General features: G+C 40.4%; 1 protein-coding gene and 1 long non-coding RNA gene across 2 annotated transcripts in view; one reads left to right on the top strand and one right to left on the bottom strand.

The window, feature by feature from the left end:
* Positions 1 to 21,482, bottom strand: part of LOC116316697 (protein NLRC3-like) — a 32,949-nt gene extending 11,467 nt beyond the window's left edge. Inside the window, exons 1-4 of the mRNA XM_039606490.1 lie at positions 19,814 to 21,482; positions 19,503 to 19,732; positions 11,889 to 11,956; positions 2,690 to 2,974 (exon numbers count right to left, since the gene is read on the bottom strand). Coding sequence (XP_039462424.1) covers positions 2,690 to 2,974; positions 11,889 to 11,922 — 319 coding nt within the window. The 5' untranslated portion in view covers positions 11,923 to 11,956; positions 19,503 to 19,732; positions 19,814 to 21,482. The remainder of the gene's footprint in view (positions 1 to 2,689; positions 2,975 to 11,888; positions 11,957 to 19,502; positions 19,733 to 19,813) is intronic.
* LOC120436100 lies at positions 1,621 to 2,582 on the top strand. Its single transcript, XR_005610136.1, has 3 exons — positions 1,621 to 1,650; positions 1,723 to 1,774; positions 1,981 to 2,582. It is a non-coding gene; the product is annotated as an uncharacterized LOC120436100 (long non-coding RNA).

Raw genomic sequence — 21,482 nt, 5'->3', positions numbered from 1 at the left:
TGATTTGCTCAACAATAAATAAAAAAAAGTTTCTAAAACTGAATTAACCTAAATTTGAAATCCAGTGTGTTGGTTTGGAGATGATCGTCACTAAATTGAAACAGAATGAATTAATTTTCTTTGATTCAATAAAAGGATTAGATGTTACAATCCCTGATCCTTTTATTGAACCAAAGAAATTGTATTTTATCCTTTTTTAAAATTTAGCTCTTGAATATGTTCAGTTTCCCCTCTCACTTCTCAGTTGCAGTTCTGCCAGCTCTGCAGGCAGTCTGCTGGATGACCTCAATTCTACACCTGCTTCGAGACCCTCCAGATCTGGAAAACAAAGACTCATACATCAGGGTACTTTTTGTCGATTACAGCTCCGCCTTCAATACTGTCATCCCACACAAACTCACTCAAAAGCTGGCAACACTCGGCCTACTACACCCCACCCTATGTGACTGGCTACAGGACTTTTTGACTGGCAGGCCCCAGTCCGTCAGGATTGGTACTAACACTGGCGTTCCACAGGGTTGTGTCCTCAGTCCCTCCCATTCGTCATGCTCAATGACCAGCAGATAAACTCTCAGGTTGGTAATAAATATATTACCGCTATAAGAAAAAGCTTAATATAAACAAATTATAACCAAAACAGTTACTGTTGTGCTTTTGTGGCTGTTAGCTAAAAACGCCAATTTAGGTTAGTTTGCCCTGGGTTCAGCTTTGACAAACAAATATGATAGTTTGTTTCCAATAGAATTCCGAAGTTGTCAACTTGTACCCTCTCAGAGCCCCGTATGCTTGCAGAGACCCTGACAGTAGAGAAGCTACTAACTCATCAGTGCCGCATTACTGGATCACCTGATATGACTATCAATGAAACAGCAAACTGTGTGGAAAAAAACAAAACAAAACACTTCTCATTCTCCAAACATTTGGCCACAGCTGTAGATTACACAATCAGTGTTTGTTCACTCTTGTCAATAATTAAATTTCTAAATTCTCTTTTTGCAGTTACACATGAACAATATCTTATATTTTATTTAAATGGCTGCTTTGTCTTTGAAAAGGTGAAGAATTTTCAAATTCAGTTTTGGAAGCTTTTATTCAAGTTGAGAAATTCAGATTCAATCTGAGCAACGCAAATTCAAATAGAAGTTATTCAAATTCAGTTTCTGATGGCACAAAGTTCTGCCAGTACTCTGAGCTGTTACTGTGTAAGTTAGAACAATAGTCAAGCTCGATTCTTCAACCCAGTGGTTCAGGGAAACAACCCTTTCATCCATCAGGGAAAACAACAATATGCAGGAACCAACTGGGATGATATAAATATCCCAACTACTCCTTTCTTTTCACAGAAGGCAATTCAAGAATGGACTGGACTCAACTTCTCCAGATAAATTTATAGTAATTTAAAAACCAAGTAAGGCACTCCATAAATATTTAAATGAAAACTGACCAAAGTGTAACCCAGAGTAAAATCTGTTATACTAGATTTTAGTAATTTCCTGCACTTATTTCCTGCCATTGAACACATCACAAATACATGACTCCAACCACATGACTTTGCTCAGCCAATCGGATGGCATGTAGGTCATAGTAAGCCTGTCCCGGCTTCCTCCCGTCAGATGCGTGGAGGCAAGCCAGGTGACAGAGCTGTTGCAGGTTTGTACTGGCAAACACTTGCTTTTCTTGTTTTAATGCATTTTTTAACACCAACTAACTTATGCGACTTAGACGCTGATTACTGCGAGCCAGAGCCATAGTGTTGTCGTGCAGAACGGAATTGGTGAGTTTGAACTTTTAATTGACTGTTTGTATTGCTACCAGCTGACGCTAATTGGCTGCTGCCGGTCCAAACAATTTGATCGATAGTTGTTGAATAACAAATGTTGTGAAGCTATATAATATGTATATAGCAGTTGAAATGTTTTAGTTAAATCCTTATTGGTTAAATATACTGTTTTATTTATTTATAAATTGTGTACAATATAGGCCAGGTGAACCTTTTTGGGTATGGAAAAGGATGGCCAGCCAATGAACGGCTAGGAGCAGGAATCATTCTGCATTGAAGCTTCCACTGGTTGGGTAGGAAGCTATCAAAGACGACGCTCTGTCCCCATTTTCCGAATACACTGATTTCCACAATCATACACACCATTCCCCCCGTTTATGGACAATAGCGCTTGGACATCTCTCATGGACATTCAGATAAAACTCACGGACTTCAGTGTGGATCAGTGTTTTTTGATGTTAACATGTGTTATTTATGGGGAACTTTTTTTTGAGAATCTATATTGCTTGGTATAAGCCAGAAGAATTTGCTTAGTTGTCTTTGTGCACCCCCACTGGGTTTTTCGATTAACTGAATAGCTGCAGCAGGAGTGATTATTTAAGTTTTCCTTTTCTTTTCTTGTTATTTTCCTTTGGTTTCGGTTAAATACATGGTACCTGCAAAAGCATTTTGTGTTGTGTGTATTTATTAGTTACTGCCCATCAGCTCCAGTAGCATTCCTAAATCTTCTGATTAATAATAACCTAATATTTCACTCAATACCTAGCCTGTATTAATTCATTAGTGCTTCATCAGTGTTACAAAAGACAAACGACAAACTATTTACAATAGAAAAAGAAATGCATCATACACTCACCGTTCAAGCAAACTGTGCAATGATATAATAACAGAAATATTTTTTTTTCTTACCTAACCGAACAGATGGCCCAGAGGACAAACCTAGCTGACAGGAAACTGTAGGATCAATGGTTCGAAGGTGACTGATCATTATCCTGCAGGCTTTTTCTCCCTTTTTCTTCACGGTGTCAATGATGTCGCGTGCCTTGTCTGCTCTAGTTTGGTTCATTTCCTGTATCCTTTCTTTCTCCAACTCATTCAAGACATTGTCTGTTACAAGGGCTTCAAGTAGCTGTGTGAGATTTTCTGCTGTCACCCTCTCCACAAACTGTGTTCGCATTCTGGCAAGCTCCTTCTCTGTGGAAAGAAAGAAATTGATGTGAGGATTTAAAATTTCTTTTTTTTCAGTTTTTTTCTTAAAAAAAGATTAAAGAAAGAAAATTGACCTTGAAATTTAATAACAAATACGTCTAATTAGTGTAGTTAGCATAGATTTCCTAGTTAACTCAATATGAGTAGACTCTCCAAAATTCAATTTTATTTATATAGCGCCAAATCACAACAAAAGTCGCCTCAAGGCACTTTATATGTACAGAGAAAAACCTAACAATCATATGACCCCCTATGAGCAAGCACTTTGGCGACAGTGGGAAGGAAAAACTCCCTTTTAACAGGAAGAAACCTCCGACAGAACCAGGCTCAGGGAGGGGCGGCCATCTGCTGCGACCGGTTGGGGTGAGAGAAGGAAAACAGGGGCCGATTCTCAATTCTCAAGTACGCGAGTACGTACCCGCCGAGAACGCACGCGCGTACGTACCCACCGAGAACGCGAGCACGGACTCGCGATATGTACAATTGGAACACCTGCGTACGTGATGATGTCACAGGTCCGGAGTTTTTACTGCCGTCCCCTCTTAATTTAACTGTGAGTAACATGTTATGAAGCTTAACTTTAATCACAGCCAAACCGATTTACTCAGGAACAAATAAAACTGAAATAAACCAAACATTAACATTTAGAAGTGATCTAAGTGACTTATATATCATTTGTAACCTCAGTAGTGAAACCTCTATTAATAACAATAGTGTACATGTACATACGTGTACATACCTTAATAAAAACAAGCAGGTGAGATGTTAGAACGCTTTTATTTCTATTCTAGTGGACACTCAATACTATAGACAGCTGCTGGAGTTTCTTTAACCTGAGTAGTGAGAAGACCGCGAGCGGGGGTGGAAACGATGTGCCGGGAGTCCGCTGTTGAGTTTTGGACGAAATGCATTCTGGGATATTTAGCTGTACCAAGTCCACACCGATGCATGCTCGATAAAACGGGCGGAGCGAGAACACATCCGGGACTTTTTCGCGTTCTCGGCTTGATGCGTACTTCGAATTGGAACAGTACTTGGTCTCCGACTGATGACGTATCACGAGAACGCAAGTACGCATATTGAGAAATGCCCAGGATGAAAGACATGCTGTGGAAGAGACAGAGGTTAATAACAGATATGATTCAATCCAGAGAGGTCTATTAACACATACTGAGTGAGAAAGGTGACTTGAAAGGAAAAACTCAATGCATCATGGGAATCCCCCGGCAGCCTACATCTATTGCAGCATAACTAAGGGAGGATTCAGGGTCACCTGTTCACCTGGTGAAAACTGAAGGCTCTCCCTCCCATTCTACTTTTAAATACTCTAGGAACAACAAGTAGGCCTGCAGAGCGAGAGCGAAGTGCTCTAATAGGGTGATATGGTACTACAAGGTCATTAAAATAAGATGGGGCCTGATTATTTAAGACCTTGTATGTGAGGAGCAGGATTTTGAATTCAATTCTGGATTTAACAGGAAGCCAATGAAGGAAGCCAAAACAGGAGAAATATGCTCTCTTTTCTAGTCCCTGTCAGTACTCTTGCTGCAGCATTTTGGATTAGCTGAAGACTTTTCAGCGAGTTTTTAGGACATCCTGATAATAATGAATTACAGTAGTCCAGCCTGGAAGTAATGAATGCATGAACTAGTTTTTCAGCATCACTCTGAGACAGGATATTTCTAATTTTAGAGATGTTGCACAAATGGAAGAAAGCAGTCCTACATATTTGTTTAATATGTGCGTTGAAGGACATGTCCTGGTCAAAAATGACTCCAAGGTTCCTCACAGCATTACTGGAGGCCAAGGTAATGCCATCCAGAGTAGGAATCTGGTTAGATACCATATTTCTAAGGTTTTCAGGGCCGAGTACAATAACTTCAGTTTTATCTGAATTAAGAAGCAGAAAGTTAGCGGCCATCCAGGTTTTTATGTCTTTAAGACATTCCTGCAGTTTAACTAATTGCTGTGTGTCACCTGGCTTCATGGATAGATAGAGCTGCATGTCATCTGCATAGCAGTGAAAATTTATGCTATGTCTTCTAATGATGCTGCCTAAGGGACGTGTGTATAATGTAAATAGAATTGGTCCTAGCACCGAACCCTGTGGAACACCATAATTGACCTTAGTGTGTGAAGAGGACTCTCCATTTACATGTACAAATTGGAGTCTATTAGATAGATATGATACAAACCACTGCAGTGCAGTACCTGTAATACCTACAGCATGTTCTAATCGCTCTAATAGGATATTATGGTCAACAGTATCAAACGCAGCACTAAGGTCTAGCAGGGCAAGCACAGAGATGAGTCCACTGTCAGAGGCCATAAGAAGATCATTTGTAACCTTCACTAAAGCTGTTTCTGTGCTGTGATGAGCTCTGAAACCTGACTGAAACTCTTCAAATAAGCCATTCCTCTGCAGATGATCTGTTAGCTGTTTGACAACTACTCTTTCAAGGATTTTTGATATGAAAGGAAGGTTGGAGATTGGCCTATAATTAGCTAAGACAGCTGGGTCTAGAGATGGCTTTTTAAGTAAAGGTTTAACTACAGCCACCTTGAAGGCCTGTGGTACATAGCCGATTATTAGAGATCGAAGAATTAATTAGTGCCAGGACTTCTGTCATGGTCCAGAGTGTGTGACTCCATGTTTATGTTTTAGTTTATTATTCTGTGGTTTTTGTTATCTTGGGGTTTTGTACTCTTCTGTTTCGTTTCATGTTCCTATGTTCTGTGTCCCCCAGTCTGTTTAGTTTGTGTTGTCATTACGTGTATGCGTTTCCTGTTTTATTGTGAAGGTCTGCGTTTTATGTGAGTGTTTTCGGTTTGCCTCCCTGGTCTCATCATGTTAATCACTCCCAGCTGTGTCCCTCACCTGTGTGTAATCTCCCTGTGTTTCTCTGAGTGTATTTAAGTCGTGTCTTCTGTCTTAATAGTTGCTGGTTCCTCTGTGTTGTTCCCCTCCATCTTCCTGCCTTTCTCCCTCTGTCGTCCTGTGTGGTTTTTTTCCCCATGTTCTCAGTCTCCCTGCATCCCGGTTTCTTATCTCAAGGTTTCAGGTTTGTTTTCCTTAGTTGTTCCCAGTTTAGGTTTTCTTAGTTTTAAGCTCACCCTCGCCATCTCTGTTTGTATTTACTTTGTTAAATAAACTCACTTGCACCAGAGCTACCGCATTTTGGGTCCTAATATATTCTCACACGGCTTGCCCTGGCAACCCGTGACAATTTCTTTGAGGAGTTTTGTAGGAATGGGGTCTAAAAGACACGTTGATGGTTTGGAGGAATTAATTATTGAAGTTAACTCAGAAAGATCAATTGGAGAAAAAGAGTCTAACTTAACATCGATGGTACTAAGAGTAGCTGTAGACGATATTACATCTGTGGGATGATTATTGGTAATTTTTTCTCTAATGATAAAAATTTTATTTGTGAAGAAGTTCATGAAGTCATTACTAGTTAACGTTAAAGGGATGGTTGGCTCAATAGAGCTCTGACTTTTTGTCAGCCTGGCTACAGTGCTGAAGAGAAACCTGGGGTTGTTCTTATTTTCTTCAATCAGTGACTAATAGTAAGATGTTCTGGCTTTATGGAGGGCTTCTTATAAAGCAACAAACTATTTCTCCAGGCTAAATGATGATCCTCTAAATTTGTGACACGCCATTTCCTCTCCAGCTTACGAGTTATCTGCTTTAGGCTACGTGTTTGAGAATTATACCACGGAGTCAGGTACTTCGGATTTGAGACCTTAGTTTTCACAGGAGCTACAGTATCCAGAGTCGTACGTAGTGAGGAGGTAAAATTATTAACAAGATAATCGACCTCTGTTGGGGTAGCATTCAGATAGCTGCTCTGCTCTATGTTGGTACAGGGCATTGAAGATGATAACAGTGGGTGGGGTTGGGTATCAAAACCCGGTTCTTGTTGAGAACCGGTTCCCACTGTTTCAATTCCTTGGAATTGTTTGCCATTTTTGCAAACAATTCCCTTATCGATTCCAGTCGCCCCGAAAGATGTCACCACGTTGCGGAGCGTCATTTACCTGGCAGGGCGCCTAAGCCGCTCAAAAGTTTGGTTATACTTTACGAGAACGGATGACAACGGGCAACTTGCAATACTTGCAAAGTAGATATTTCATTTAAGGGAGGAAACACTACGAATATGCAAAAGCATTTGCTCACAAAACACACGATAACCTTAAATGAATGTCGTGTTTTTAATTCCGCTCCGGACTCGTGAATCTCAACCCAGCAACAGTGGTAACGTTTGCACGTCCTCTCCCGTTAATGCGGCAGGTAAATAATCAGCTAACAGTGCATATTATGTTAGCGCAATCTGCCTTATTACAAAACCTGCTATTACTGTGCCTTTAGGTGACCATGACGAGAGAGACAGAGTCTGGCTGGCAGTTCTCGCTGCAGTCTACCGTTAGCATCTGCTTTCAGGCCAGGATAGACGAATGTCACCGAGCAGTGACTAAGTTTGTGGTCAAAGGCTTGCACCCATTTGTCACAGCAGATGCCCCCAATTTTTGGTAAGTGAATGTGTTTAGTTGTAGGCAGGGACATTACTGGATATTCTTGTGTAATTGCTACAGAATAATTTATGTTATACTTTGTTATTACTACAGAAGACTATTTATTTTATTTATTATTTACATTTACAATTCTTTTTTCTTTTTTTTTTTCCTGAGGACCCTGTGACACCCCATTGAAGAGCCATAGGCTGTGAAACTCTTAAGATCTCACTGTTGGGTTTGTAAGGCCATGTTACTCCTAAATTTCTATCTTGTTCAAAGAGAAGATATAGTGGACCTTAGTGCTCTCCTTTTTTAAAAAGAATCGAATCGTTAAACAGAATCAAAAATGGAATCTGAATCATGAAAATCTTATCAATACCCATCCCTAACAGTGGGTGGATTATATTCTTAAACTTAGTTACAGGACTTTCAGAAAGACGTCTACTGTGATAAAGTCTACTCTCCACTGCTGTGTAATCAATTATTGTAAATGTAAATGTTATCAGGAAATGATCAGACAGCAGAGGGTTTTCAGGAAACACTGTTAAATGTTCAGTTTCTATGCCATATGTTAAAACAAGATCTAGAGTGTGATTAAAGTGGTGGGTGGGTTCTTTTACATTTTGAGAGAAGCCAATTGAGTCTAATAACAGATTAAATGCAATGTTGAGGCTGTCATTTTTAGCATCTACATGGATGTTATAATCACCCACAATAATTATTTTATCTGAGCTGAGCACTAAATCAGATAAAAAGTCTGAGAAATCAGAGAGAAACTCTGTGTAAGGCCCAGGTGGACGATAGATGATAACAAGTAAGACTGGTTTCTGAGTTTTACAGCTGGGGTGGACGAGGTTAAGCATCAGGCTTTCAAATGAATTAAAAGTCTGTCTTGGTCTTTCGTTAATTAATAGGCTGGTGTGAAAAATTGCTGCCACACCGCCCCCTCGGCCTGTGCTTCGAGATTTCTGGTAGTTAGAATGAGTCGGGGGTGTTGATTCATTTAAACTAACATAATCATCCTGCTGTAACCAGGTTTCTGTAAGGCAGAGTAAATCGATTTGTTGATCAATTATTAAGTCATGTACTAACAGAGACTTGGAGGAGAGAGACCTAATATTTAATAATCCACATTTCACTGTTTTACTCTTTGGTTCAGATGTGGATACTGTATTGTTCTTTCTTTGTGATTTTTTTTTTTATGTTTAAATTGTTTATTGCTGGTTTTTAGTTTGTTTTTTTTGTCTGTTTGGGAGCTGACACAGTCTCAATGGAGATGGGTTTTGGGGGGGTTAGCAGGAGGAGAGAAGCTGCAGAGAGGCGTGTAAGACTGCAACTCTGCTTCCTGGTCCCAACTCTGGATAGTCATATTTTGGGGGGTTTAATGAATTTGTCCATATTTCTAGAAATGAGAGCTGCTCCATCCAAAGTGGGATGGATGCCGTCTCTCCTAACAAGACCAGGTTTCCTCCAGAAGGTTTGCCAATTATCTATGAAGCCCACATCGTTTCTGGGACACCACTCAGACAGCCAGCAATTTAAGGAGAACATGCGGCTAAACATGTCACTCCTGGTCTGATTGGGGAGGGGACCAGAGAAAACTACAGAGTCCGACATTGTTTTTGCAAAGTTACACACCGATTCAATATTGATTTTAGTGACCTCCGATTGGCGTAACCGGGTGTCATTACTGCCGACGTGAATTATGATTTTACTGAATCTACGTTTACCCTTAGCCAGCAGTTTTAAATTTCCTTCAATGTCGCCTGCTCTGGCCCCTGGAAGACAATTGACTATGGTTGCCGGTGTCTCTAGTGTCACATGTCTGAGAACAGAATCGCCAATTACCAGAGTTTGACCGCCGGCGGGTGTGTTGCCAAGTGGGGGAAAACAGTTAGACACATGAACAGGTTGGTGGTGTACCTGGGGCTTCTGTTTAGGACTATGCTTCCTCCTCACCGTCACCCAGCCACCCTCTTTCCCCAGCTGCTTGGGGTCTGCCGGGGAACAGCCAGCGGGGCCTACGCCATCTTCGGCTGCACCAGCTACAGGGGCCTGGCTAGCTATGGGTGAATGAAGGGTGCGAAGCCGAGTCTCCAATTCATTAATCCTGGCCTCCAGAGCTGCAAATATGCTACATTTGTTGCAGGTATCATTACTGCTAAAGGAGGCTGAGGAGTAGCTAAACATCTGACACAATGAGCAGGAAAGTGCAGGAGGGACAGGTGAAGTAGCCATGGTGCTAACGAGTCGGCTACGAGCTAAGCTAGCGAAACAGTGGGGGGGGCAGTGAGTGAATACTTTGGCCAACCTTAACCAAAGGTTGTCCACCAGCTCCCACAGATATAAAAATATTCTGTGTATGCTACTTCTCTCTGAGTACTGAAAATGAGCAAGTTTTAGAATTTTTGAAAAGCAAGCATGTAAAGATTGATATGACAACCATGTGCATACAGTGGCTTGCAAAAGTATTCGGCCCCCTTGAACTTTTCCACATTTTGTCACATTACAGCCACAAACATGAATCAATTTTATTGGAATTCCACGTGAAAGACCAATACAAAGTGGTGTACACGTGAGAAGTGGAACGACAATCATACATGATTCCAAACATTTTTTACAAATAAATAACTGCAAAGTGGGGTGTGCGTAATTATTCAGCCCCCTGAGTCAATACTTTGTAGAACCACCTTTTGCTGCAATTCCAGCTGCCAGTCTTTTAGGGTATGTCTCTACCAGCTTTGCACATCTACAGACTGAAATTCTTGCCCATTCTTCTTTGCAAAACAGCTCCAGCTCAGTCAGATTAGATGGACAGCGTTTGCGAACAGCAGTTTTCAGATCTTGCCACCGATTCTAGATTGGATTTAGACACCAGACAGGTCAGGGATAAAGTTATTGAGCAATTTAAAGCAGGCTTAGGCTCCAAAAAGATTTCCCAAGCCTTGAACATCCCACGGAGCACTGTTCAAGCCATCATTCAGAAATGGAAGGAGTATGGCACAACTGTAAACCTACCAAGACAAGGCCGTCCACCTAAACTCACAGGCCGAACAAGGAGAGCGCTGATCAGAAATGCAGCCAAGAGGCCCATGGTGACTCTGGACGAGCTGCAGAGATCTACAGCTCAGGTGGGGGAATCTGTCCATAGGACAACTATTAGTCGTGCACTGCACAAAGTTGGCCTTTATGGAAGAGTGGCAAGAAGAAAGCCATTGTTAACAGGAAACCATAAGTCCCGTTTGCAGTTTTCCACAAGCCATGTGGGGGACACAGCAAACATGTGGAAGAAGGTGCTCTGGTCAGATGAGACCAAAATGGAACTTTTTGGCCAAAATGCAAAACGCTGTGTATGGTGGAAAACTAACACTGCACATCACTCTGAACACACCGTCCCCACTGTCAAATATGGTGGTAGCCGCATCATGCTCTGGGGGTGCTTCTCTTCAGCAGGGACAGGGAAGCTGGTCAGAGTTGATGGGAAGATGGATGGAGCCAAATACAGGGCAATCTTGGAAGAAAACCTCTTGGAGTCTGCAAAAGACTTGAGACTGGGGCGGAGGTTCACCTTCCAGCAGGACAACGACCCTAAACATAAAGCCAGGGCAACAATGGAATGGTTTAAAACCAAACATATCCATGTGTTAGAATGGCCCAGTCAAAGTCCAGATCTAAATCCAATCGAGAATCTGTGGCAAGATCTGAAAACTGCTGTTCACAAACGTTGTCCATCTAATCTGACTGAGCTGGAGCTGTTTTGCAAAGAAGAATGGGCAAGGATTTCAGTCTGTAGATGTGCAAAGCTGGTAGAGACATACCCTAAAAGACTGGCAGCTGGAATTGCAGCAAAAGGTGGTTCTACAAAGTATTGACTCAGGGGGCTGAATAATTACGCACACCCCACTTTGCAGTTATTTATTTGTAAAAAATGTTTGGAATCATGTATGATTGTCGTTCCACTTCTCACGTGTACACCACTTTGTATTGGTCTTTCACGTGGAATTCCAATAAAATTGATTCATGTTTGTGGCTGTAATGTGACAAAATGTGGAAAAGTTCAAGGGGGCCGAATACTTTTGCAAACCACTGTATTATATAAGCAGCTGCTCGTTTTTGTTCTTCGGTTGGGTTTTTTTTTTTGTTTTTTTTATTTGTCTGAGACATAAATTTCACTTTTTTTTTTTTTTTTTTTTTTTTTTAAATCGTTTAATGTTTTATGGATTAGTCTTTCTTTTGCTGTCTGAGCGTTTCTGCCAATGCTTTAATGTCATTCCTGTATATGGAGTTAAGCAGAGAACTCTGTTTGCTGGAAAAATCCTCTTTGTGTTTCATGTTTGTTTGCCTTAATGACGTCTCCCCAAACATGCTGCTGAACTCGTACCTGCAGAGCGAGCCGCTTGGTTTGGTGAATCCATGAGCTGCTGCTTTAAAGCCTTCTCCAGCTTTGCTCTTGGGGAAAAAAAAAACAAGAAGAGAGAAAACACCAGAGATTTTCAACATTTTGTTACATTTATGCATTTTATTTATACATTTATTCATAATATAAACAATATATACTGCTTGTATTGAATTGCCACTTATTAAATGATTAGACCTAAACTTACCAAACCGAAAAATATATAAATATATAAATATATATATATATTAGATTTAAGTACATTTTTCTTGGTATTTTACTAACAATTCTGAACAAACACAAGTAGCATGTCGTGTTTTTCTTCAAAAAAAATCAGGCAGGAGAAGAAATTTGAATTGTCCGTTTTAACCACTTTATGTTGCTCATACTCACAGGTGTAACAACTCTGACGCAAACACAGCACCTCACATTTAGCATCACTGCTGGACACATTTATCTATGCTTTTGCCATAAATTTACATCATCTTCTTTAACTAAGCTACTGCAAACGTGACACTGATTCAGCCTTGCTAAAATAAAGACAGCTGTGATGTCTATAAGCATGGAGAAAGTGAGAGAAGCCCAATAATCACAGGTCTTCATAGAGTGACTGGATTGTGCACTGCATAACAAGCACACTCAGTATTTTCCACAGTTAGCTCATAGTGGGATTATAACATAGTGAACGTGACAGTACTTAGCCATGAAGTGGTAGACCATGTGAATTCACAGAGCAGGTATGTTTCAGCATACCAAGACATTTAGGACAATTTCATCCTCCCAACCTTGTGGTAGCAGTTTGGGGATGGCCCGTTCCTGTTCCAGCATGTCTTCACACCAGTGCACAAAGCAAGGTCCACAAAGACATGAATGAGCAAGTTTGTGGAAGACCTTGACCCATATAGAGTCCTGACCTCAACCCAACAGAACATCTTTGAGAACTGTTACAAGCAAGGACTTGGTGACAGTGGGAGGGAAAAGGCACGTTTTAACACAAAGTAACAGTCAGGCTCAGGGAGGGGAAGTCATCTGCTGTAGGTCCTAATAACGAAACTCTTACAGTAACAGACGCTTTGTGTTGAGATGAAAGCAGTAAAATTACAGAGTTCTAGTTACCCTGTGGTGGACTGCTGACATGTCCAGGACACTTACATGCAGCCTTACGACACAAAGCCGTGTTGTTGTTGCTTCAACATGATAATTATTTGTAATTAAGGTTCTAGGACCATCACTGAAACAGACCAATCACTGTGAACATGCTGTGCCAACTAGTCGGCATTCTTTCAATGAGTAAAAGAAAAACAAAGGTTGTCCAAATTATTACTGAACGTTTCCGTTGGGACTCCCCTTTTTAATTTTTTCAATTTATTTTTGAGCACATCATGGTTCACAGGTTGATCAGCAGAGGCTGAAGAAAAGTCTCGTGTTTTCCTTTTGAGCTGTGTGGCACTGTGCCATCTGCTCGTGTGTGACTCAGTAAGTGGTTTCTGTTCAAACAAGTTAATAAATGTCAAGTGCAGTGCAGCATTCTTCCTGTGCTGATATGAATCATTATGTTCAACCAGCTCTTTGTCTGTTTCTCTCTTTCTTGCTCATCTTTATAACAGAAATCGTTTTAGCAACAAAGTCTTTATTTAATACACTTTGCATCTCCATCTTAAAATAGTTGCAGAGCCCATGTTAGTCTTCATGAGTCACAGCAAAAGCAACAAAAATGTCTTCATCTTTTGGCTGCTCTCTTTAGGGGTCTTGACATTGGATCATCAGCCTCCATCTCACTCTGTTCCTAGCTCTGTCACCAGTCCTGTCAGTGTCCTCTTTCACTACATCTATGAACCTCCTCTGAGCTCTATGGGCTCAAATTGTGGTCGTAAATATTTTGTACTTGTAAATCAGCATTTGTATGTGTAAAAAGAATTTGTGTGTAAATAAATAAATAAATAAATAAATTTGTATATGGACTTAGCCAAAAAATAGATGTGAAACTCTGCACTCAAGTTTCAAGTTACAAGTACGAATTTTGACCCTATTTTTCTTCCTTTCAGCTGATTGGTCAATGTCATCTCAATCACAAATTTAACAATCCAATCAGAGAACAGACGGGTTTGGCTGTCAGAGGGGCGCAGAACTGCAGGTCCTTGAAGGGTAATACAGTTTGAGGCTGGAGGATCTCTATTTAAATATCCGATAGAAGCTCTGTCCGCTAACTTTCAGTAGCTGTTGAAAGGATAAAGTTGTGGTATATCAGTGGTTAGAAATACCATTATTACTTTATGATTAGTTTAACACAAAGTCAGGGCTGACCCGGGACCATTGCTGTAAGTCACAGTGCGCAGCATAAAGGTCCTTTCACATCGGACGCAGCATGTGCTGCTAATGCTAACTGCTAACTAAAAGCCAAAGATCCAGAATTTGTTACGCTGGCTGCTGGGCTCTGTGGGTTTTTGCGACAGCTCTGCCTGTACTAGATGCACCTGCTCCTTGTCGTTTCTATCTCTGACTTTATGTCCTCTACAAGAGTTTTTTTTTTTTTAATCTTCAAATGTTCAATAAAAACATGTATCGCTAACTCATAATGAAGAAAGCTTTGTAACTATCCCCACTAGTGAAGACTGTCATTTCCACAACACTGCCCCCCCTAGGCAGTGTTGCCAACTCATCAGTAAGGAAAATCGCTATTGGTTGTCCTAAAAGTCGCTAGAAGTCGCTAGAAGTCGCTAAATGACGTCATCACCTAATTTGCATAATTGGTCATGCTAATATAATTGTAACCTATGTTGTTGGAGAGAGAAATAACATCGTGGAAGAGACAAAGTGAGTAAAAACGTCCTAAATGCATTTAGAGTTTATTTAGAACTACAAATTAAATTTCTTTTAGCAATTATTGTTTTTTTTAATGTCACAATTCCAACCCTGCTCCTTTACCCGGGCTTGGACCGGCAAAAGTGATCCGAAATAGGCACTCTGGTGGAGTTACTTTGTGTGTGTGTGTTTATAAGTAGTTTTAAACCTTGTGATCCACAAAACAGCATAAGAGTAAAAGAGTAAAAGAAGAACTGACTGTGTTACAGCACCCGCTGCTTGTTGAGAGTAAAAGCGATATGCGCTTTCACGTCTTTTTTTAGCGACTTTTTAAAGAAAAAAAGTCGCTAGGGGGTCTGAAAACTCGCTAAATATAGCGACAAAGTCTAAGTTGGCAACACTGCCCCTAGGTCTGCAGCGCTGTTGAAAAGGCTCTGGAGGTCCCTGTATTAAGCACGTAAACCTGGGACACAAAAATCACAAAACTCAGACCACCACAGACTGTTTTCCTTCGTGGTGATGAAGGAAAACGCTGGGGCTGGGCTGGAATGTAAAAGGGCATTTATTCCCTTCAAGGACCTGAAGCTCCATAAAGCACCCCTCCGACAGCCAAACCCATCTGTTGTCTGATTGGATTGTTAAATTTGTGATTGACATGACATTGGCCAATCAGATGAAAAGAAGATAAATAGGGTCAAATTGGGTCATTCGTACTTGTAACTCGAAACTTGAGTGCAGAGTTTCACATGTATTTTTTCGTTAAGTCCACACACAAATCTTTTTTACGCACACACAAATTCTTTTTACACATACAAAACTGATTTACAAGTACAAAATATTTATGATTTTCTTCACAACTAAATTAAATCAAGTATTGCAAATATATATTTTAAAACAAAAAACATTAAGTTCCAAACCCAAATTACACCGGTTCATCCAAAATAGAAATCCTGGCGTTTGCATGGATGAAAAATAGTCCCAAAGTGACAGCAACCAGCTCCAGGGTCGACAAGACTTTGTGGCAAAAGGAGGTTTGTGTTTAATATTTGTTTTCTGCTCTCATGCCTTTGCCGAGATATTCAGTTGCTCTTTATCGATTAGAAGAAAAAGATATACTGTATACAATATGAAAATAGAATTTTCAACAAAAGAACAAGGGGGGCAGTTTGTTTCAAATTAGAGCTCACAACCTCACACATGTCGGTCTGCAGCTTATTCTTCTTAGCTAGTTGAAGTAGTAGAAAAGAAATAAAAGGAGGACGCGTAAATCAGTCCGAGTATTTCCCGCATTAAAAATATTTTTTTTCTGACTATTCTTATTGTAGACGTTCACACCGACCGCGTAATTTCACTGGACGATTTCTTTTTACCTTTATTTTTCGAACCAAGCTCCATTTTCACGGTTTGTCGGATCCGCATAAACAGATCTGACCGATCAGATCACTGCATTTGGCAACAAGTGCGCTCATAGTTGAAATCGTGCACCTGTGCTGAATATGCAATCACATGGAAATGATAATACATTTTTTAAATCCCATTTTACCTGAAACACACAACTGAACACCACTCCGGCCCACTTGGCTCTCTGAAATGATTTCTCTGCAGGCCTTTTCACACCTGACGCTTAAAATCAGTGCGATTCTGTTCGAGCCTTAACCCTATTGGCTTAAGGCTTCTCACAAAAATAAATAAATAATAATAATTTTAAAAAAAACATTCAATTTTTTCTTTTTGATCTTTTTTAATTTTTATTTTTGCAAGAGATGTCATGAGGCGACCTCTGTCTTACGTGGAAGACACTCGCAGCTTCCGGATTTCGGTCACGGTAAATTTGGGCGAGGAATTCAATTTCACAAAAGCTTCGTCTCTGACCTGTGACACGTTTGTTTAGGTTCAAACAAGAATCTGTAAAAGTGAAGCGGGTTGTTGCGATTTGTCAGAATGTGTCTGTGATTTTTTTATTTTAAAAATGCTTTCTTTAACAAATACCTCCCACGGGCAGCCGTCTGTCCGTCTACAGTTCAGCTTGTGCCAAAAAGTCACTTCCGAAATGTTTTTATGTCTGTCTTTACTTCTGTTACTAAATAGACTTAACATGATTAACGAAAGGGTTAATTATAAACAGCGCCGTAGCTCCGCAAACGCACATAACGCACACTGCGTAGGGCACCAAATGGCCGGTAGGGCACCAAAAAAATCAGGGTCGTAAAAAAAAAAGTAAACCATATTAATACTATAAATATCATATGCATTAATATGGTTAAACAATACAAAAGCAACATAAAACAATTTTCCCGAGAAAAGGGTGAATCTGCTTTGTGCCCTGTCTCCAGTCTCCTCCTGGTGCCCCCCACTCCCAGTGGTCTGTTCTATAATGCCTCAATTCGGTATTGGTAAACACCTGTTTGAACATGGCCTCGAAACGGCAACAGGAGTCGGGAGCGGAGAAAGAAAGAAGAAGAGGAAGCGTGATGAAACTCAGGCGTCGCTTGCCGGTAAGGCAATGTTTAAATAATAACAATAAGAAAAAGTTCATTATTGTAGCCCTTGCTTGCACGCTCATGTCCGTCAACTCTGTGATAGCTCCTGTTAGCAGTGTTCATACTGTGTTAACAAATGTTGCAAATGATTGATGTTGGGTAGTTTGTTTACGTTGTGGATATGAATATAGAATGGACTACTAAAAGCAACTCATCATGGTCACTCAATTGACGGTTTTCAGATAACGTTAGCAATCGTGAAACTAGCATTTCCCTCCTCAGGTTGCTAGCTGGCTAACGTCATGCATGCTACTGATTAACCTTAACTTTGGGATAGGTCAGTGATGCAGTCAAGTATTATTATCAGATTAGACAAGATTACTTTGTATGTTGCTGCATTTCAGGATATCTATAAAGACGCATATCTTATTTATGCGGCATAAATAAGATATAGGTTTCATATTACAGTGTAATATGAAACCTATATCTTCAATAATATAGATTTCTACTTGCGCATTTATATCAAATTATGTACAGCATGTTTATATTGCCATTTGCCATTATGAAAATCTATACATGTAAAATATAGTTAGTAATTTTAAATGTACCAGTGACTTACTTAATTTATTAGTCTTATAATGCAATTTTTCGTAGGCCTACTGTAGATTCAAAATTGTATTTCTGTAAAATCCCTGAATATTTTCTCTTGTATGCAGGGTCAATGCTTAAATATGTTCAAGGAGGATCTCAAGGACAGGATGAACCATCCAGTAGTAGTGCCATCCCTGGACATCAACCACCAGCCATTGTAGACCCTGCAACAATCCCTAGCCAAGAAGAACAAGAACCATCAACCACCAGTTCAGGTACAGTTCCATACACAAGTACCACTGAGAGTCCTGTCACTGAGAGACTATCAGAAAGTGACACTGTGGAGACATGTGTGCCCCTTCAACCGATCCTGCTCTTTGGCCAGCTCACATTGTAGATGCTGATCGTGTTGAAATTGTGCGGAGAGGTCCTTTTAATGTCAGCTCTGATTTTAATTTTCCAAAGGGGCCTGAGTATTTATTTGTAACAGTATTTTTAACCTCCTTTAACCTTATTTATTTGTTTAACTGTCATGTTTGTTGTTATTTAATTAAACAAATTCCACTGAGAAATTCAAAAGTATTAATGTTTTTTTTTTTTTTTTTTTTTTTATTGGGGGGGCACCATAAAGCATTTGTGCTTAGGGCACCCAAATGGCTAGCAACGGCCCTGATTATAAAATTAAGAAACTACCTGTTTTACAAACATATTTGTGGCTATGCGTTATTGTACCACACCACTTAAAGTATGCTCATAGAACTCTGATCTTGGGACGTTTTCAGCATCCCTCCCGGACAGATCGCTCTTAAAAGCACATTTTTTTAATATCTAAAAAATGTGCTTTATTTAAAATTTTTAATATCAAAAATAATTTTTACCCTTTGATAAAAAGAAAAAGTCACTTTACCATAAACTAACTGCAGCTTTTGCAACAGGAATATTCTTTCTGGCTCGTTTTTTTGGCAAATACTACAGGTGGTCAGGGTTTCAATCACATTTTGCTGGGCTGTTGCTGTCTAAAGTTGAACTATTTTGTATGAAGGATTTGTATGAAAATGAACGGTTTCTAGTATCATCCAAAGAGTGCACAAGTTTGTGTGTTCCGTCTTTGTCTGATCTCTGTTCGTTTGTTTGCTTTAATAGGCAGAAGGAAGGGAGTGAAACCCACCCCACCCACAAACAGAAACCACCTCAGTAACCGGCAACGGTCACGGCCCTCTCTATCGAATGTGCCCAACTTCAGGGCGCACCGTCTCTTTCATCATCATCTTTCATCATTTCTTGTGTCTTTTTTTTTTTTTTTTTTTTTTTTTTAAAAAACCAGCAAATGTAAAGCGGTAACCTTATCGGAAAGCTCACCTCTTTTAAATTGTTGCTTTTTTTTTTTTTAAATTGTATTTTTTATAACATCGTGATTGTGCCAAAACCCCTGGAGGCAAACTGTTGCCAAGGCCAGGTGTGTTTGACTTTATAAGACGGTTAAAGGCAACTTAACTCCGAGTAATAAAGCAGGATCTCAAAGCACTGCACTCAAACAACGTAATATATTAAACAAAGTTAATTTTATATTATTATATAAGTATGACGTATTTTTCTTATACTCTTTCTGACCACATGGCCCTTTAGAATAAAAGTCACAGAAACTTTCCAATGAAACACAAGTTGAACAACTCCAAACATTAATTAGATCAAGACGTAATTAACGAAAGAGAAAAATTAAGCTTACTGTTGATTTATACAGTGAAGAAGAGAAAGAAGACTGCGCTCCACATCTGAAACTGTCAGGCGCCACAGCGCGCGTGCACAAAAAGGATCCAGGCGCAGACCCAGCGGTAGCAGAAAAGACACTTTATTATACTAACGAAAGGCGACCCGGGGAAACTAGAGAGCAAAACGAGGAACTAATAACCCGGGGAAACAATGACACAAGGAAGCCGGAATCGGGACCGCGGGAGGCTGCAACAGAAAGGGGAGAGGATTACTAGGAAGCCGGGAAGCGGAAAACACATTAAGACTGCGTTAGAGTAGTGGGCTTACGATAGAGCGAGACCGTGGGAGCTCGGAAGGGAGGTGCGGCAGCCCGTGAGCAGGGAGTCCGTGGAGATGGTGAAAGGGCCAGATGATGCACTGAGTGAGCCAGTAGAGCAGGAGGACAGGCAGGTGGCAGACGCCGAACGCCGGATTGAAACCACTGTGAGGTGATTACGGACTGGCGTGGAGCATCCGTCAGCGCCGGGTAAAGAAGCTCTGCAGGTAATCACCGCGATGGAGAGCAGGTGTGTCGGTGATGGCCCTGTCCGGGGGTGTGGCTACCCAAGCAGCACGCATTCCACAGACCCAGGACCACGGACTATGACAGCAAGACTGAAAACGCGCGTGAGCTGCTCAGGAGGTAGAACAGGTGGGAGGGGGGAGGAAACCACCCATCGTCAACGATATTCTGCCCTCTCACGCCACTCACTATAAGCAAACACGTTGGAGTGGAGCACAGGGCATAGATGCTGATAGATACCACAGTTGACTCTAGATTTGGATAAAATAAAACAGTCAAAGCAGCCAGTGGGCTTTTATTTTGAAGGGCCAGAACCAGAAGCCAAGGCCGTTTTTATGGAAATAAGAAGCATTCATATATTTTTTTTTCTAATGTAATTAACGTTTGCCTAACAGGGGGAGAGAAAAATCAGACAGTGATAACACAACTAAACACAAAACATAGGTTCTACATGAAGGCGTTTAATATTAACGGGGGGGGGGCAAAAAATCCAAGCCTACGACACTGTGTGAAATACATTGTTTGTTTGTTTTAATCTAATAACTGATTGGGCCACCCTTAACAGCAACAACTGCATTCAAGCACTTGTGATAATTGGCAAAGAGTCTTTTGCAGCGCTGCGTAGGAATTTTGGACCACTCATCTTTGCAGATCAGATTCAGCCACATTGGAGGGTTTTCAAGATTCCAGTCAGGGGTTGATTGACTAGGCCACTTGATAATAAACACCTTCAGTTAGAAACTCCATGCTGTGTTTACTTGCGCTATCTTTGTTTGATATTTAAATTTGTTTGATGAGATGATGTAAAGAACATACAAAGAAAAGAAAAGAGCAAATCAGGAAGGGGCCAGCGATTTTATGCAGTGGATCACAGAGATGAGACCGTATTTTGTACTGGCTTTTTGATACATAAGGACATTAAAATGGCAGGTACAACTGCACTGAGGAGCCACAAAGGTTTGCATTACAAAATTCATAAACATAATGAACCTCAAATTAGTCCAAAAATCATAAGAGGAAAAAACATGAAAGCCTCACAAAATTTAAATTACAGACATGAATATATGAAGGATGTTACAGTCTATCCAACAGGCGAACAGAATGCATCATTTCGAGATATGAGGCAGAAAAAAGCCACTCAAAATTTCAGAAAGGTGAAAAAATGCATTTAATATACGTTGACCCTTTGTTAGCACCTGAAACTAATTTAATCAACGGAAGATTCTTATTTTTGAAGGCTATAAATATTCAACTTTGTGAGACAGTGAATACCAGCTGGTGACAGTAAAGTACAAATGTACCGTTCACCAGCCGCGGATAAACATCACTACTACTAACGATGGCAGTCACTTGTAGAGTGTTACAGATGGATCAGCTCCCCAACTGCTCCACGTTTCATCCTACTTTGACTTCAGGAACTTCATGCAGTATGTA

This window comes from Oreochromis aureus, linkage group 23 (genome assembly GCF_013358895.1).
Source record: "Oreochromis aureus strain Israel breed Guangdong linkage group 23, ZZ_aureus, whole genome shotgun sequence".
Taxonomy (NCBI): Eukaryota; Metazoa; Chordata; class Actinopteri; order Cichliformes; family Cichlidae; genus Oreochromis; species Oreochromis aureus.
Note: the sequence above shows the minus strand (reverse complement) of the source record. Positions and strands in the feature narration are given on the sequence as shown.